This window comes from Cladophialophora carrionii (genome assembly GCF_000365165.1).
Source record: "Cladophialophora carrionii CBS 160.54 unplaced genomic scaffold supercont1.1, whole genome shotgun sequence".
Taxonomy (NCBI): domain Eukaryota; kingdom Fungi; phylum Ascomycota; class Eurotiomycetes; order Chaetothyriales; family Herpotrichiellaceae; genus Cladophialophora; species Cladophialophora carrionii.
This window is the reverse complement of record NW_008481816.1, coordinates 5,371,182-5,388,314: the sequence shown is the minus strand read 5'-3', so window position 1 is coordinate 5,388,314 and position 17,133 is coordinate 5,371,182. Positions and strand designations below refer to the sequence as shown.

General features: G+C 54.1%; 5 protein-coding genes across 5 annotated transcripts; 2 read left to right on the top strand and 3 right to left on the bottom strand.

Moving 5' to 3' along the window:
• Window positions 1-5,203: 5,203 nt before the first annotated feature.
• G647_01943 (uncharacterized protein) lies at window positions 5,204-5,685 on the bottom strand (the record flags this gene model as incomplete). The annotated part of the gene is made up of 3 exons (XM_008725342.1): window positions 5,204-5,354; window positions 5,436-5,485; window positions 5,560-5,685. 3 exons carry the CDS (start codon window positions 5,683-5,685, stop codon window positions 5,204-5,206), a joined length of 327 nt encoding a protein of 108 aa, XP_008723564.1.
• Window positions 5,686-6,362: 677 nt separating this feature from the next.
• G647_01942 (glutamate decarboxylase) lies at window positions 6,363-8,117 on the bottom strand (the record flags this gene model as incomplete). The annotated part of the gene is made up of 4 exons (XM_008725341.1): window positions 6,363-6,477; window positions 6,533-7,698; window positions 7,762-7,789; window positions 7,843-8,117. 4 exons carry the CDS (start codon window positions 8,115-8,117, stop codon window positions 6,363-6,365), a joined length of 1,584 nt encoding a protein of 527 aa, XP_008723563.1.
• A 1,061-nt stretch (window positions 8,118-9,178) lies between these two features.
• On the bottom strand, window positions 9,179-10,518 carry G647_01941 (uncharacterized protein; the record flags this gene model as incomplete). Its single annotated transcript, XM_008725340.1, has 4 exons — window positions 9,179-9,917; window positions 9,954-10,223; window positions 10,274-10,412; window positions 10,482-10,518. The coding sequence occupies 4 exons, from the start codon at window positions 10,516-10,518 to the stop codon at window positions 9,179-9,181; spliced, it is 1,185 nt and encodes a 394-aa protein (XP_008723562.1).
• A 903-nt stretch (window positions 10,519-11,421) lies between these two features.
• G647_01940 (uncharacterized protein) lies at window positions 11,422-13,127 on the top strand (the record flags this gene model as incomplete). Its single annotated transcript, XM_008725339.1, has 4 exons — window positions 11,422-11,600; window positions 11,648-11,890; window positions 11,946-12,090; window positions 12,186-13,127. 4 exons carry the CDS (start codon window positions 11,422-11,424, stop codon window positions 13,125-13,127), a joined length of 1,509 nt encoding a protein of 502 aa, XP_008723561.1.
• Window positions 13,128-14,968: 1,841 nt separating this feature from the next.
• G647_01939 (uncharacterized protein) lies at window positions 14,969-16,449 on the top strand (the record flags this gene model as incomplete). The annotated part of the gene is made up of 6 exons (XM_008725338.1): window positions 14,969-15,097; window positions 15,218-15,297; window positions 15,400-15,474; window positions 15,607-15,688; window positions 15,783-16,100; window positions 16,285-16,449. 6 exons carry the CDS (start codon window positions 14,969-14,971, stop codon window positions 16,447-16,449), a joined length of 849 nt encoding a protein of 282 aa, XP_008723560.1.
• Between the last annotated feature and the right edge of the window lie 684 nt (window positions 16,450-17,133).

Genomic DNA, 17,133 nt, shown 5'->3' with positions numbered 1-17,133 from the left:
CGTAAGGCGTACATGGATTATATACGCTGAAGAAAGTATACTGCGCACGCCAGTTGTACCCGAGATGTATGCCAACACGAGGAGCAGCTCCGGTGGATCAAAGGGCTAAATCGATCGGTCGACTCGGTGTACACCATGGGTGGACTAACTCTTCTTCAGCACCAACGACAACCGGTCCTGTAGCTCGCAGAGAGACTCCGGCACATCAGCCCTGTGGACTGAACATTGTGGCGAGGATCTCCCCCTCGATGTAGTGCGGAGGACTCGTCGCGCGTTGAGATGCAGATCCCCAGCCTACAGGGTGAAGGTGTCGACACTCCTGTCGAGATCCATGATGGACATGCGTGCCCGATGTTCGTGAATGTATGCTCCCATCTCTACGGTTTCCGGATGCTAGTGTACTCCGCGCATGGCTTCGTCCTTGTTATGCAAGCCGTTCTCGTATGCATCGCAATGTTGGTCAGGACGGCAACGGGTGCTCTACCGTGCAGAATGTGGCACTGGGGTATTGCGATTGGCGAATCACTGAGGTTTGAGCATGGCGCGGGCTGAAATTGCGACGAAATTGAGTGAGAGTGTTCCGCATGTTCATTTTGTGGCACGTCCGTAATCAAGGCCTTGGGGGAAGTCGCCCTGCAGGTACAGCATGTCCGGCGTGTCCCGTGGCTCAAGCTTGTCACTCAAGTGCCGCTCAATTGCGCAGAGTCCTGGGATAATAAGGGTTCACCATCGTTGCGTTCGCCCTGTGGTGGCGCGAGCCGGTCTGGGTCATCATGGTCTCGATATTGTTGTGCCTGCATTGATGAAGCATCTCTCAGACGACCCATGCGGACATGTAGGAGGTCGCCGACAGCTGCGTTCATCCCCATCGTTGCAAGCTTGACTGCGGCCAATATTGCCGTCAGTACTGCCGTCAATACTGCCGTCAAATTTGCGGTAGTTGTTGTCAACAACCGTCTGGAGAATACACAGCTGCCCAAGCCATTGGCTAGACCGTTGATTCTCATGAGATTTATGTGTATGGGCTTTGAATCGCTGGCCAAGATACTTACGGTTTGTACTCTTCATTCCTTGTGCAAGCATTGCATACGGCTCAGATCAGTGCTCGCGGACAGCCCGCCGACGCTTTCTGCAGCTGCTTGACGCTTCTGTCTTCCATCAGAATTTCGCTGGATATACAAAGGAAAATGTCATGTCTGCGAGCTTGACAGAGTTTATCTGAACGGCCTGTGTACTTGCGGCACTCCTGCTCGTGGGAGTGGCCGGCTTCTGGATGTGCATTGACTAGAGCAGAATCATCGGAGACCCGCGCTCATATCAAATTCATCCAGCTTGTCTGGACAGTGCACCATCTTCCTGCGGCAACAGCTGCCACAGCGCTTTCGGTACCGGATCAGCTATGCATGGCATTGGACAGCCAAGGTTTCCACGACAAGCTCGGACCTTTTGCATGTAGATGAAGACCCGTCCGCTCGTGAATACATGGCCAGGAGCCTGCAATTTCCGTGAAGTCGGTGATCCAGTTTCGCCCACTGTCGCATAGTGTGAAGTTGTCGAACATGAAGTCCTCGTACCAGAGCTTTTGTTCGCTGACAACAATAAGACGAAAGCATGTCTGCGTCACAAGAGTCGACCTGTATTGTTTCCCCGGCGCCCCTCTCCTGTCTCCCTGTGCTGTTACTGTCACTGCCACTGCCATTTCCGCAACGCAGCTTCCAACACTGCGGATGATACAGACAGCATCACCGCGTGACTCTGTCAGATGTTGTGCCTGGTGTAGTTACGACCTAACCGTGAATTGTCCAACTCATCACAATACTTGAGATGAAGCAGTCGAGGGAGATGTGTGATGTGTAGTCGAGTGGTGAAGACGGGGAAGGAAATGACGACATGCCGTCACCACCGTTTTGGCCTGAGCGTGTTTCAATCGGAAGTGAATTCCGCTCTGCTGTCATCCTCTTGTCGTGCAGGATCCCCTTAATCATATATCGTACCACTCCTCCATACTCCGATACTGTGCCCTCGCTTGTGTTCCAGGCTCAATGTCGCCGGGTGCTTCGCTATATATATACATCACATCGATATGCTGGAGAGCAATCGAGATGCCGCCTTGCGGTACAGCCGTGAAAACGCGGACGGAGATGCATTGTCCTCTGCCTCTCGCTTGGTGTCCAGTGGATCAGCGCATGTTCTCACAGTCGTGGACAGAAGGTTCCCGTTGCTGCCAACCTGGACATTGCCATGAGTGCACGGCAACCAGGAAGATATCATTGTTGGCCGTGCCCAGGTAAGTTCGCCGGGTATAAGAGTCATGCGAATATTGGAGCAATTGCAGTAGGGAAGGGGGACAATCACCCCGGAGGACCGGCTGGCATTTCAAGTCGACGCCAAGCATGTTCTGGAAGAAAAGAAATCCAAGATGGCTGCGAAGATGTTGGAGGATGAACAGGAGACCAAGGCACCCCAGCAAGATGGGGAAAAGTGCGAGAAGACTGACCTTGACGTCGTCCAACAGCGTCATCGACGCGGGACGTCGACGCGAAACAGAGCTCGCGCTCTCACAGTCACACGCACAGAGAAGGTACCGCGAGCGAAAGGCCTTCCACTGCCTGTGATGGCGAAAAAGAGCTCAACAGACTGCCTGCACGCTCGTCGTGGTTCCAGCAACACCAAGACTGTCTTCTCCGACTGGCAGTGTGACGACAACCCTCCAGTCAGCCTCCCTCTATTGCCACGGTTACCTCCATCGGCGGCAATGGCGGCGCCCACGGAAGGCCAGGCTGTGCTGCTGTTCGATCTTCCCAACGAGAGCCTCGTGCAAATTGTCGTCTCCCTTCCACGAGATTTCGAGTACCGCTTCACCAGGCTGGTACAAGATCACCACGACATCGCTCGATTCCGCGCCACCTGCAGGCGAGCATTGGGATTGTACGAGCAGAGTTGGTGCCAATTCATATCCATCAACAATGTCGACTACTGCCAGGCTATCGACGCCTTCCTGGCTGCTAGTCCGCACCGCCAGCATCTCGTGCAGCGTTTGCAGCTGCATGCCACGTGTGCCTCACGCGCACTGACGGCGGCCGGAACCTAGAAATGACAGGTTTCCTGTCTCGGTTCTTGAATCTCAAGTATCTAGAGATCGAAGCCGGTTTCTGGGAGCCAGAAGGTCCCCGAAGGGCGCTCGCGCTGTGGCGAGGTGCTCTGATGATGCAACTTGAGACAGCACGATTGTAAGTTGACCTTCTTTCCTGATGAGTGCTGTTCTTTGAGACAATCTTGTGTCTCCATCGCATCGTCAATCCTGACCAACTTGCGCTGACCTGTGTCTGCAGCAATGAATTGCAGGAGTGTTGTTTGACGTTGAGCTCGAACAAAATGCCACTCCCTTTTCCCTTCCAGCTCTCCACCTTCTTGGCCGGAACACCGAAGCTAGGTGCCCTCACTGTCGACGGCGCCGACCTGCGCACGACTTCTCCAATTCCCATGCCGACCGGTAAGCCCTCGCTCAAGGAACTCAGTCTAAGAAGATGTGAAGTCGATGAGGCAACAATTTCTGCCATACTCCGTGTCCCTGCTACACGTAAGTTCTTCAAGTTTCCAGACCGTCGATCATCCCTGGCAGGACTGAGGATGTTCCACATGATCGACAAAGGCTAACGAATGTCCCAGTCGAGTATTTCGACTTCGAAGTACCGTGGCTCTCTGGTGAGCAAGACACTGGCCGACCGGAGGCTGACTTCATCACACACGTCCTGACCGAACTTGCCGCATCGCAACCCCATCTAGGATCTTTGAGTTTGAAGTTACAAGACGGTCGGGGCATGCAGCAAGACGAGTTCAGAGATTCGTTCCCGTTCTCTCGGCTCAGGAACCTCAAACATCTTCGGGTTTGGACTCTGGGCTACGGTCTCACACACTGGGTGGGCAATAGGCGCTATCCGGCATGGTCTCCCGTCAATGTCTTCTCCCATCTGCCAGCCACTCTGGAACGCCTGCCACTTGGCCCATTCGATGTTTCGCTCGCGGTCGACGAATTGGCGACTGGTCTGTTGCGACCACCTTTCTCACCCTTGCCCGAGGCGCTACGGCTCGAGTTCGTCATGGCGGAGGAACATATCGCACCTTTGGGGGGTTTGCAAAATGCAATCCAAGCCAAACGTGTCCGAGGGACGGAGAAGGTCATGACACAACTCCACCCAGCCAGACTCACGTACGTCCAGTACCAGGCGTATCTACTTGGTAACAGGGAACGAAGAGTAGGGAGAAGGTTTGCCATCCTTTTGGGAAGAACAGTCTACACCAGAACCAATGCTGGTCGTGCCAATCGGTTTACACGCGACCATGATTACGGACGTATCGGTCCGCTGGTGCCGTGTGATCCGTGGCATGCTGCGCCGCAGCCTGGGACCGAAGAAGCACCCCCTGCACGCAGTCTGGTTGCGAAGCACTACCGACCGACTGACCGGTGGGTGGATGAAGTGTATGAGAGGACGTGACTGGCAAGCTGGACAGTCAATGCGCGTGCACACACACACACACATGGCAGAGCGGCGTCGGAATGATCATTGGGTATCTCGTCTGGAAGAATTGCAAAGGTGCTATTGACAGACACCGAAGTTTGATTCAACGTCGGACAAGTGCTAGGGTGTCGAATTCAATACAGGAACAAGTAACGCGTACTACAGTGCGAATGGTATACTGCTGCTCGGCGAATGAATGGACACGGATGTACCGACACGAGACACCAGACATCAGACACCAGACACCAGACACCATGGCAAGTCAGGATAGGATAGGATAGCATACTGTGCCGATGAACAAACTCATCTCTCCTCTTCAGAGACCTCGAATGGTGTGTACCTTATGCATGCCAGCGGCCCTCAAGGCGTTACTGCTCTTCCGAGTGCTCTGCTAATGTAAGTTGAGGAAGGCTCGACGTAAAGACCATGACGCGAGGATCCGTCAACACCACGAACATCTGGATACCTTGTAGTTTGAACAATTCCCCGCCGGGGGTAGTGTACATCCACAGGATGGCATAGGCTAGTAGGCAGGGCCCAGCCAAGTCCTATCTACCAGGGAATCGTTTCTTTTAATTCCGATTCTTCTCTGTTAAAAAAGACATATCTGTACAAACAAGGGTTCTTCAAAGTCGAAGTCTTCATCCTTCCCTCAGCGAAACAGTACTTCCCCCTTCGGCCGCTCAACCATTCGTAGGCTTGTCTCCAGGTGTATGTCCCAGGACTTTATTCATCGTGCCGCCGATGGCGCCATCCTCTTTGAATGCATGTCCTATGACTCCATTCTGGTCCAATGGGCCACCGATACTCTGAGGTATGCTGCCGATGGAACCACTGTGGGAAGCGATGGTCAGTGGCTGAGGCTCAAGAATGGAGAGCTGGGACCGCCGTCACGGTCACGGATCTGAGACTCACTCCGCTGTGAATTGCTTGCCGATGGCGCCGTCGGAGCTGAGTGCCGGGGCCTGGAGATAGATTGTGGTGTCAATCGAAGCTTTCACCATGACAGCGTGGCAGACAGAGAGAGAGAGAGACGTACTTTTGCGCCCGGTGCAGGGTTATATTCCTGGACGGGATTCTTGTTCGGGTGAGCGTCCTTCGAGGCGGGCCCCTCGCCGGTGAACTTCGAGGTGTCGGTTTGACCTTTGGTGATGTTGGGCGTCATTCTGGCGGTTTCCCTTTGCAATATGCTGATAGTGTTTATGTAGGTGATGGGATTGATCGTGTAACCTTTGCTATGGATGTATGAGTGTATGAGTGTAGGCCAGGGAGTGGTGAGTCCTGGCTGCGTGGATATATTGGACGAGGGGCATCTGCCCATCAACAATGACACAATATGATGAAACGGCTCACTGCCACCTGACTGCGGGTGACTTCCTACCTATGACCTACTGCTAGGCGGTTCAGCGTGCAATTGCAATCCGTCACATTTCTGGCTGTTGCGTCATACAACGAGAAGCTGCCCCAGAAGATCATGTGAAAGGGAGAGGAAGTTTGCGTAGTGCGGGAAGGAAGCGTCATAGAACACGAGTCCAGAGTACGAGATACGCGACGCCGATTCGAAGATGGCCCTGGGCGTCTCGGCGTTAATTCAACTTACAGTATGCGCCGTGCTTCTGGGCATCTAGTGCCCCTCCAAGTCACCTCTGTACATACTTCGGAGGATTGACAGCTACTTTGGACCATCCGTTAAAAAACGCGTTGTCATAGCTAGAATGCAAGGCACGGCTGTGGTATGCATCGGTTCCTGCAACTTCTATCTGGTATCTTCTGTTCGGGATACATAGGAGCCTGCAGAACAGAGGCATTGATCTCACATTCTCTCAAATGCACAGAAAGAATTTAGCAAATGGCATGAGTCTTTCCGTGCTTGCCTTGCAGAGAATGCTTTTCATCCTTGTAATTCTCCATGTTGCTGCCGGCCTTGCCTGTTCTGTGGTGAGTCTTCTTCACGTGTCTACCAAATCAGTCAGTGGCTGTATATGTGAAGGATTCTTTGATAGGAAACCTACTCGGTGTAGCGCTCCATGGTCTTCTTGTCCATATCACCAAGCGTTTGCAGAGCCATCTTGATGTCAGTGACGAGAGCGTCGCAGCGTTGCTTGCTGAAATCTTCACGGACCACCACACGCATCAACTTGAGGCTTTCACTGTGGGGAGCCATGGTATATGCAGGCACGACCCAACCACGCTCTCGAAGTTGATGAGCAATCGCAAACTCATCGAACAACTGGTCGTTATCAGGATCAAGGCGGAAGGCAACCACGGGGAGGGAGCGGCCACCACCAGGTGACATCAGGATAAAGCCCAGAGCCCGGAGTTGCGCAGCCAAGTAGTCCGAGGTGCGGGTGAGGTTGAGCATGATGCTGCGATAGCCTCTCTTTCCCAGTCTGATCATCTGGTAGTACTGAGCAATGACATGACTGGCACCTTTGCTAAAGTTCAATGTGAAAGAAGCTTGGTCGGCACCCAGGTAGTTGATGTTGAAAACGAGCTCCTTGGGGAGGAAGTCTGGCGATCTCCAGACGACCCAACCCACACCAGGATAGACAAGACCGTATTTGTGACCTGACACATTGATACTGACGACCTTCTCCAAGCGGAAGTCCCACACAAGATTTGGGTTGACAAAAGGCGCGACGAAGCCACCTGATGCTGCGTCCACATGGATTGGGCAGTCGATGTTCTTCTCCACCAGCAAGTCGTTGATCATCTGGGTGTCTTCGTACTCGCCCGTGTAGGTCAAGCCAAGAATGGTGCAGATGCCGATGGTGTTCTCGTCGACCAGGCTGACTGCCTCTTCGGGGTCAATGACGTAACGGTCTTCTGTGCAGTAGACATATTTTTCCTCCACGTCGAAGTAGCGGGCGGCCTTCTCCCAACACACTTGGACGGCACTGTTCATGATGATATTGGGTCTCGAGAAATCTTTCCCTGCGGCTTTACGCTTGTTTGCCCATCTCTTCTTCATGGCCAAGACAGCTAGCATGATGGCCTCACTGGAGCCAATAGTGGACGTGCCCATCGCATTCTTCCCGCCTTCGGATTCGGGGGCATTGTAGAGACGGGCAATCATGTTAACGCAACGGTTCTGGATCTCGGCAGACTGGGGGTATTCCTCGTAGTCAATGAAATTCTTGGAGAAGGCCTCCGCCATGAGCTTCTCAGCTTCATCTTCCTGATACGTCTATTAGCCATCGCAGACCTGTAATATAGGTGCCGACAGTTGAGGGATGCCTACCATGAAGGTCGTGACAAAGCTTGCCAAACTATTCACCAATTTGGTTAGATGCTTCAAGATGCTTTCAGTTCGCACACTCACTTCAGCATAGGGTTCCCATCGAGGCTAAGTTCGTCTTTAATCATGCGGTACGCAATCTCCTTTGGCATCTCCTTTTCAGGCATCTCGTGTGCGGGAAGGTCTTCGGCTGCGAAGCGGGACCCGTAGACGGACGTCGAGAACTCATCTTCCCCGGGAGGTTCAAGAGAGATGTGCTCAAGGCCAGGCACTACAGACGACCGGCGTCTGGGACCTCCGAACTCGCTCTTCTCACTGTGATGGCTTGGAGGCTTCCGGACCTGGGCTAGGTGGACCATGTTGACTGAAGGAGTCTTGCAACAGCAAACGAAGTTTGGAGGACAGATGAAATCAGGACGGAAGAGAGGAACAGACGAGGTCACAGAGAGGGCAAACCTGTGTCGCAGTAAATCAGTGTTCGACCAAGATCCAAACCTTAGACAGGTGTGAGAAGAGGAAAAGATCAAGAGTGAGCAACTACAGCTGTGCAGGATTTTGTTCTGCCAGACCTGCCAGCTCAAGTGAGGACGGCCGAAGCTGAAGCTACAGGTGATTGGTGTGACACATGGTGATTGGGTAAACAGCGAGCTCTTGCTCTCATGGTTCCAGGTTGCCGTCAGTGCATGACGAAGCTCTGAGTGAGGATATGCTCGGATCTTGAGAAGGTGAAAGGGTGAGCTGATGAGTGGATGAGCGTCTGCTGAGAGATCAACTCAGTATCCAATCATGGTTAGCCTGGGATGAGCTGTTGGTGGGGTGTGCGCGAAATGACAGGTGAGCCGGGCGAGGGGTACGCGACCAGCAGGGATGTCACCTAAACATTTCAGTGGGGGCCCCCGGAGGGCCACCTAAGTGGCAACACGGCCTCACAGGTTGGACGGAACAACACGATGCCTTCCGTCATCGTCCTTCTCACTGGATCATCCTTCAGGCACCAATTGACTCATCAAGATCATCCTCCATCCACAAACGTGCTGCCCATCACGCACGGGATCTAGCGAGCTTGTCATTGCTTGGTTATGTCTTTCCCATGCGGCCGTTCATCATGCAGTAGCTGGCGGTAGCTTGCTTCCCATCCGGCTTTTCGCTTCGACAGCTTGCTGATGGCAAACCACAACCAACAAAAGCAAATGCTGTCCTTGCTACACGAGCATCAAGCAGCCACAATTGTTCAGCAACAGCCAATTGGAAGAGCGCCCTGCTGTGCTGCCCTCAGCATGAGCTTGCGACTCTGAGTTGAGAAGCCCGATAAGCGTGTGGTAAGTTGCAAACGCATCAATTGGATTCGTCATGTAGTAATTCGAGCCCAGGAAACCAACGGTGACTCTCGCTTCTGTTGTTCACCTTGCCTCACGCACCTTCAGGCTGCGGCGTTAAACCATACCTTCCTGACCATGCCCTCTGCCTCGGCTATGCTTTGTTTCTTCAGATCATCAAAGTCTCCCCGCGGGAGACGAAGAGCATGGACGTCATTCAGAGATGCTTGCTCTGCGGAATATGCTGGCCCCAGATGATGATATCTCTCTGCTCCCGAAGGCCCGTATGTTTCCTCTAATGTGGCTCTGATATCTTCTCTTCTTCGGCCCTCCAGCCTGAGCGCCTTCTCACTTGGGCTCGTGAGTCCGGGGCCCTTCTCAATAGTCGGCTGGGGCATCCCGATGGACAACAATTTCTGCCGGAGCGAGAGGCGTCTTCCGGAGGTCCAACTAAACCTGCGCACAAGACGACTTATCGGATCGAGAGCCATCAGATCAAGCTCCTGGCAATCTTTGTCGGCCGGGATGCCAGGACCAATGTTCAGCAGGATCGAGATCTCGACCTCACGACCGTAGAGACATTTCGCCTCATCAAGTGCAACGGAAGAAATAGGATGAGACTGGGGAAATGTCTCATCGAAGAAGGTCGTGTTTCCAATCTTATACGGGTTCAAAAAGAATTTCGCCGCACCAGTGGCCGCGAAGACTTCCGGCATCCGACAATCTGCTGGCTCTGGTCCGTGAAGCACCAAGTCTGTTTGGAACTCTGTGGCATGGTAAGATCTGAAGAGCTCATATGTTGCAGACTGATTGTCCTCGTAGGGGACCACGGCGGCCGCAAATCTTTCTGGGTCAGAATCCATCGGCAAACTTGGGAACAACACGTACGCATATTTGCATCGGTTAAATTTTGGCCTTCCCTCAGTTGAGCAATTTTCCCCTCGAAGTAGAGCAGTATCGAGGCCGTATCGTTGGAGGACTTCCTCAACCACCTTGATGAGTCGATCTTGATCCAACTTGAATAAGCGCTTTCTCGTCGCAGGATACGCGTTGTCGGGGTCGGGGTCAACTTTTGTTGCAAGCTCCATGTATATCGCAGTGCATGTTGCGATGTCAAGTCGGTATCGCCCTAGGAGAAGTGCAATCCATCTGGAACCTTGTCAGCCGTCAATTGAGGAGACGACTTTTCGGTCACTCACCCGCCAGTGCCGACACCAGCGATGATGTCGAACAACTCGTGTGGTGCTGGAGGTCGATCCGCGCCGTGCTGTTTGGCTATGGCTCTGCAAACAGCATTGAGGCTGCTTAATGTGGCCAGTGCCTGGAGCCCACCACCATCTGGCCGGAGTCAGGATTTCGTACAAACGAAGGCCTGAAAGCTATGCGCCTTCAAAGTCCGAAACATACCTAGGGTAAGAATTTTGAGTGGCCGTGATGTATTCATTTCCTCTGTGCTCGATTTGTTCATACGGCCGGAGAGGAAATGATCAGAAGATTCTGCTGCGACCAAAAGAGAAGACACTTTGCTTTTGCAGATGTCTCGGCCGCATGGTTGATTGACGGATCTGAAGACGCTTGGGGGCTTTACTTCCCGCAAGGCAGTGAGTGACACCTTCTCTCACTGCCACCACAGATAACCCTGTTTTTGCTCGTCTATCCGCGTCCATTCCAGACGTCTGCTGTCCGAATCGTGCGACTGTTTGTATCACCTGCCGCGGTTACCGCTGCCTTGGAAGGCAACCAAAAGCGAACCATCTCACCGGTCAGGTTGTCCGCCGCCGCTTCAGCCTCGCCTCGCCACACTCTATTGCAGCCCGGCAGCCTTTCGGCGTCCGCCTCACCTATCACACAGCAGGCCGCCTGAAGTCTGCCTCGTGATTGACTTGTATGACTCAGTGGTATAGGGTGCTGTCTTGGTGCCGAGGGTTAAGTGAAGTGAGTCAAGGCTGCTGGAACTTTCGTAGGTCTGCAGAATACCTCTTGCGGCGGCCTGCAGGAGATGCTGTGCCATTCAAGTTTCCTGTAAGTCAGAAACGTCGAAATGCATCGCAAATGGCTCAGATGCCACCACATGACGTGGTCATTGTTGAGCGGCAATTCTCCTTTAAGATGCGCAGTCTCCTTTGTCGTTATGGAGTGCTAGTTAACTATCACGAAGAAAGCTACTTTAACCTTCAGCCTGACACACCTGATCCCTGATCTCGGCGTATCTGCTGTTCAGGCATACCAGCGGCCGAGTCACGCCATGTCTGCTGACGCCTCCGTCGAGCCGCCGATGGGCAAAAGACTACGGCCGGTTGCGATGGTTTGTCTCGGTACGGAGTTGAACTCTGCGGATGCTGAAGTCATGCTAACGGCTCATCTAGATGGTGGGGGTGTTCGCGGACTCTCCTCCCTCCTAATCCTTCAGCTGCTACTAGCTCTTGTCACGGAGGAACTCATCGACGCCGGAGTAATACCAAGGGGCCATGCCACTATTAAGCCTCAAGACGTGTTTGACGTTGCCACTGGCACAAGTACCGGCGGGTGAGCTGACAGCCCTCAGCGAACTGCACGAGCTAATTCAATGCCAGGTTAATCGTCCTTATGATGGTCAAACTGGACATGTCGATAGAAGAATGCATCCAACAATACAAGGAGCTCTCTCGGCATGTCTTCTCGCAAAGTCGCCCGCTGCTGAAGAGAGTGTTCGGATCTGATTGGTCCAAGTACTCCGGGAAGAGGCTTCAAGAAGCGGTGGAGAAATTATTGAAATCCAGAGACCAACCGATCACACTGATGATGCGATCTGGTCGTAGACAAAACAGCATGAGAGGGTATTTTGGCACGATTCTTGTGATCCGCCGGATACGAAAGCTGACAGCTCGAAAGGACGGTTCTCTGTCACGAAGTGCAACAGCCTCATTCCGTTTTCTTCTGTACGCAAGAATGTCGGGGCCCATATCAACAACACATGTTGAAGTGCGATCTCGAACTACGGCATGCCGCACGTGCTACCAGCGCAGCTCCATCATATGTGAGTCACCCAGGCCCCCGAAAGACCGCGAAGTCATTAAACAGGTCATTACTATGGCTCTATCAATAACCGCGCAGGCTGATGAATAATTGTAGTTCAACGAGATGAGGATTGAGACCCGCAGTTTCGTGGACGGGGGCTTCGGCCTCAGTAACAATCCTTCGTGGGAAAGCCAGGTTCACTACCACCGAAACCACGATGTCACAACGAACCGACAGCTGGTTATGATCAATCTTGACACGGGCAGTGTCCCTGCCGATGCGAACGTGGGCCGGCTACAACAGCGACCGTGGTGGACGAGACTTGTGCCCAATGGTCTCCTCAAAGCAATGGGCCTGGTCTCTGATCTGGTGAAGATGGCAACAGACTCGGAGCAGCCAGCGGAACAGTTGCGTTACCTGTCGGAGGACCATCCTGATCAGCTCTTCTTCAAACGATTCAGCGCCGATACCGGGATTCATGACATTCAGCTGGACGACTGGCGGGCCGCATCGGGCGTCGACGGCACCGGAATCATCGAGGAAAGAACACAAGCCTACCTGCAAGACCCAGCAGTCCTGACGGGGCTGAGACATGCGGCTAAGAAGTTGGCAGAAGTGTATGCCCAACGGCACGAACAAGTCGAAATACCGGCCATGGCCGCCTTGGACAGACGGCAGAGTGTCGATCTGTCAATATCTGTCGTGGTCGGGGAAGGAGAGCGGAGCCGCATCGGTCTACCGGGGCATTCCAGAGCGTTGACTCCCGGATCTTCCGCTGATGCCATTCCCAGTCTCGTCACGGGATCGGAACCAACACAGTCGCCGAATTCGTCGCCTCCAGGAACGCCAGAGCCCGGTCGAAACCCATATCCAGCGATGCTGGGCCCCGAAACCAAGGAGATCCTTCAGGGCCAAGGGCAGCAATTCAAAGAAAATGTTGTTTCCTCATTAGGGTTTCTCAGTCCCATGTCCTCCGACCGCTCGCGGTCTCCAATGGCTAGACGAGCAGCCACTTTACCTGTCTCGCGGGATTTGGGTCTAGGCAGAGTCATGTAGACTCGACGTCGCGTGTGGGATGCGCCCAAGTCATGGAGTCTGCTATAACGTGGAAGTTTGGGTCAAGCTGGGATGGAGAACGAGAAGCGATTCCTTGGGACAACAGACACCACAAAGGCTTCGATGTACGAAAAGTGTACGACGTCCATTTAGGTGCCATTCCGCAGCGACGTGATTGGTAATCCGACTTAGTAATGTAGTGTACGATGGTGCAACTTGCTGTCCCTCTTGTGCCTCGTACGGAGTACTGGGTAAGCCTAGCCAGCAGCCGGGTACCCAGATGTTATAATTGTTATATCACGTCGAATCTCTCACGGCCCTTCAGCTCTTACAGTCCATCAACGTGCTTCACCCTTTCCATCCCCTCGCCTCCAGGATAGTGCAGGACGTCCTGCAAGCCTGCTCCATGGACACGCTAGCCAACGGAGAGAGCTTCCCGGACGCAACGGCGTGCCATTAGCCTTGATCGTCGGCAGAAACGCCCCACGGCCGCTCCGGAGACAGCGTTGTTGGACGAACTTTGCCAGCACGACAACAACAATCCAAGTCTCGTGTCCAATGCAGTCTCGTCGTCTTCTCCCTCGTCGGTAACGTGTACTCGTAGGCATCATCAAAGGCCGAATGAGGCACATCCCCCGGTCACCCGGTCACCCGATCAGACTGACTTCGCTTCGACTGGCCTGCGTCGACCGCTGCTTCGGCCGGCGAATGGAGGGAGCTTGTGGCTTACTGTGGCCCCCATTCACTCGCATCCAATTCCACTTTGTCAAGGCTCCTCCGCTGGCCCCAGCGTCCAACCCCAGCCTCCACGTTCACCTGTTTGCCTTTCAATTCTGCGGGGAAGGTTTACTGGGCATTTCCGAAGATTGGTAGCTTCGTATTCGATGCCACTTGCAGGATGGGTACGATCGTGACTGGCTTCCTTCCGTCAAGCTCCATATCCTCCACATGATCTCAAGGGGAAGTGCTGGAGGGATTGGACGCGCTCGCACAGGGCCAGCACCTGTCCAGTCCGCCGTCCACACTGTACCCCAGTATGGCGCCTGTGGTGCCCTGCGCGGTGATGCTGACAAGCCACCATTATTGGCAGAAACGACCGAAACATCTCCTTGCGGGGTTTTCCAAGCCGATGCGGACACCAACATGCTGGTCCATTCGTCCCTGAGGATCGAATTCGAACAGTCACCGCACGCCTTGCCTTTCTATCATTGGCGCTGCCGGGTGTCTCGACTGCAGTCCTCGCAAAGAGTCCTGTCCCGTCCAAGTTAGACACCAGGAGTCCAGGACTTTCCACCCTGGTCTCTCTCAAGCCACCCGCCGTTCGAGCCCATTCTCCGCCAGAAGAGTCAGTCAGTGGAATTATTTTTGTGACCGATACACTACCCAGTACCCCGGATGCGTTGTGCACCAGAGGATGCCTGGTGCATGATGGGGTCAGCAAGCCACCACTGGCCAGTCACACCAGGACCATGGTTCTCACTTCGCACCCCAGGGCGTTGGCTAGCGAAGGTACTAAGTCTGGGACCTCTTGCTTTTCTGTCCAGGCCCCACGTTCCATCAGTCCTGGCGCGCTGTCTGGGGAGGGTTTCGCAGGACACGGCGCACACGAAGCAAGACGCCGGAATCCGTGGTGGGCTGGGCTGCCATGACTCTGGCCTTGACCGATCGATCGCTCGCTCGCGCTTTTCTGATATAGCTAGTCGAGTGCCTTCGTGCAAAGCTCCCAACCTGTTTCCACCCCCTTCTGTACATTGCCAGTCATTGTTCGCTGTTAGCTTTTGCTCTGCTCTACATCTGTCACATAACAAGCAACACGAACTCGCCCTCCGTACACGCACAAGATGGCGGCCCTTGAACATACACCGACCTCGACGGAGAGGGACATCATCGAGGGAGACTATGAGAAGCCAAAGTTGACGCACACGATTTCCTCGGGCGCCGTGTCAATGAGCCCAGAGCTCTTCGAAAAGGTGCGCGCGCACATACGGACGACGCGCGGCTCTGTAATTTGTACAGCGCCGCGTGTCGTGTCATCCCCAAAGTCACTGACTTACCACTGTCCTACATACCATGCTAACCCCCCGGGACAGCTCTATCTCACGCCCAAGACTCCCCATGCCGGCGACAATATTAGGCGATTCGCCAATCCAACACCGCTGGGTTTCGTCGGGTATGCTCCTGTTCGCGTTTGGCTTTCTTGCGCAAATCGAACACTCCCCAGACTCCCGGACGGGATGCGAGAAAATCGGTACTGACTATCAAATGCCTCTAGTTTCGTCATCTCCACGTTCACCTTTTCAATGGTTATGATGGGCTGGGGCGACGCGAGCGGCCTGTCCCCTGTCGTGTATGTACTTTTCCACACCAAGTGAATGTGGCGGATGGGGCGGATGCATGGACACGTCTATCGTCCAATGCCGCAAGTATCGGCACAAGTACAGACACACTTTGACTGACGCCCCTTTTCCACACTCTACAGCGGCATCTTCTTCTTCGTCGGCCCGCTCTTGCTCACCCTGACGACCATCTTCGAGTGGATCATGGGCAACTTCTTCTCCATGGTAAGTTCAAAATACACCCCTCCCTCCCCCCCCTTCCTTCAAATCATGAGATTGCTCGCGGGTGCTCACCTTTTTTCTCTTCGCTTTTCTCTAGATGGTATGCGGCCTCTTCGCCGTCTTCTGGCTCTCCTTCGGCATGCTGCAGCTGCCCACGCTGGGCCTCGCGGCGCCGTACTCGACGACGGGCACCAACGCCGTGGCCGGCGCGGCCACCAAGGAATACAACGCCGTGATCGCGCTGTACCTCATCGTGTGGGGCTTCGCGCTGTTCACCTTTTTCATCTTCACGCTCAAGACCAACGCCGTGTTCGCGGGCATTTTCCTCTTCGTCACCCTCGGCGCCTGGGTGCTCTCGGGCGCGTACTGGAAGGTCAGCACGGGTGATTACGCACAGGCCGCGACTCTACAGAAGGTGAGTCCCTGTTGTTTTTGTTCTATTTCTTACGATCGAAGGCGCGCGTGCGTGCGCGCCTGCGTTTGTATGTGCGTTTGCATGTGTGTATCTGCATATGTGCATATGTGCATATCTGCGTATCTGCATATCCTCGTTTTGTGCATCACGGGCTAACCACCCTCTCTCTGTGTGTGCGCTGTAGACTGGCGGGGCCTTACTCTTCATCGTCGCCTGTCTAGGCTGGTACATGACGTTTGTGATGATGGCGGCGGAAATGCGCCTCGCGATCAAATTGCCCGTCGGCGACCTCAGCCATTTCTGGCCCAAGACCGACATCGAGATGGGCCGGGCTGAGAAGCAGGCGTGAGTGGGCGAACAAACCCCGATCAACCCGGCGGCGGCGGCGGCGGCGGCAACAGCAGCGGCAGCAGCAGCAGGGAGAGCCGAGCGAGGGGTAGCAGTTAATTACCGTGTAATGGAAGGACGGAAAGGCAGGCAGGCAGGCAGGCAAGCAGGCAGACAGACTCGTGCTCACGAAGTGGTCCAGTTGAATTGAACCCTTGTCAATTGCCAGTTGTCAATGGGGAGGAGGAGGAGGAGGGAGTCGACGCTTCAATGGGCAGCGGGCTCGTCCCGCCGCTGCCGGCTTGACTTTGACGAAAGCTCCGCGTTTGAAAGTCGACGACTTCTTAACGCTGTACCCTCGTACTGTAGTTCTGCATTTTACAGCTTGTAATGAGCGGGGGTTGGTTGGGAGCAGCAGTCCTGCGTTATGCACAAACACTATTCCGCGTATGCATCAACTGCGAAGTAGTACAGAGGACCTAGTTGTGCTTGGAATTCATCGGATTTCACTCATTGGACGACAAATTCGCCTGGAACTGATACCTCGTCGAACGAGACTGGAAGAAAAGAATTCGGCTGACTAATGACCTCGTAGTCCTCGTCTTGACTTTCCATACATCCGAATCTGTGACTGTTGGTACTTCGACACACGGCTACCTAGGTACCTAACATGTCGTGTTCGTGGCAGAGGTGTCTCAATACATCC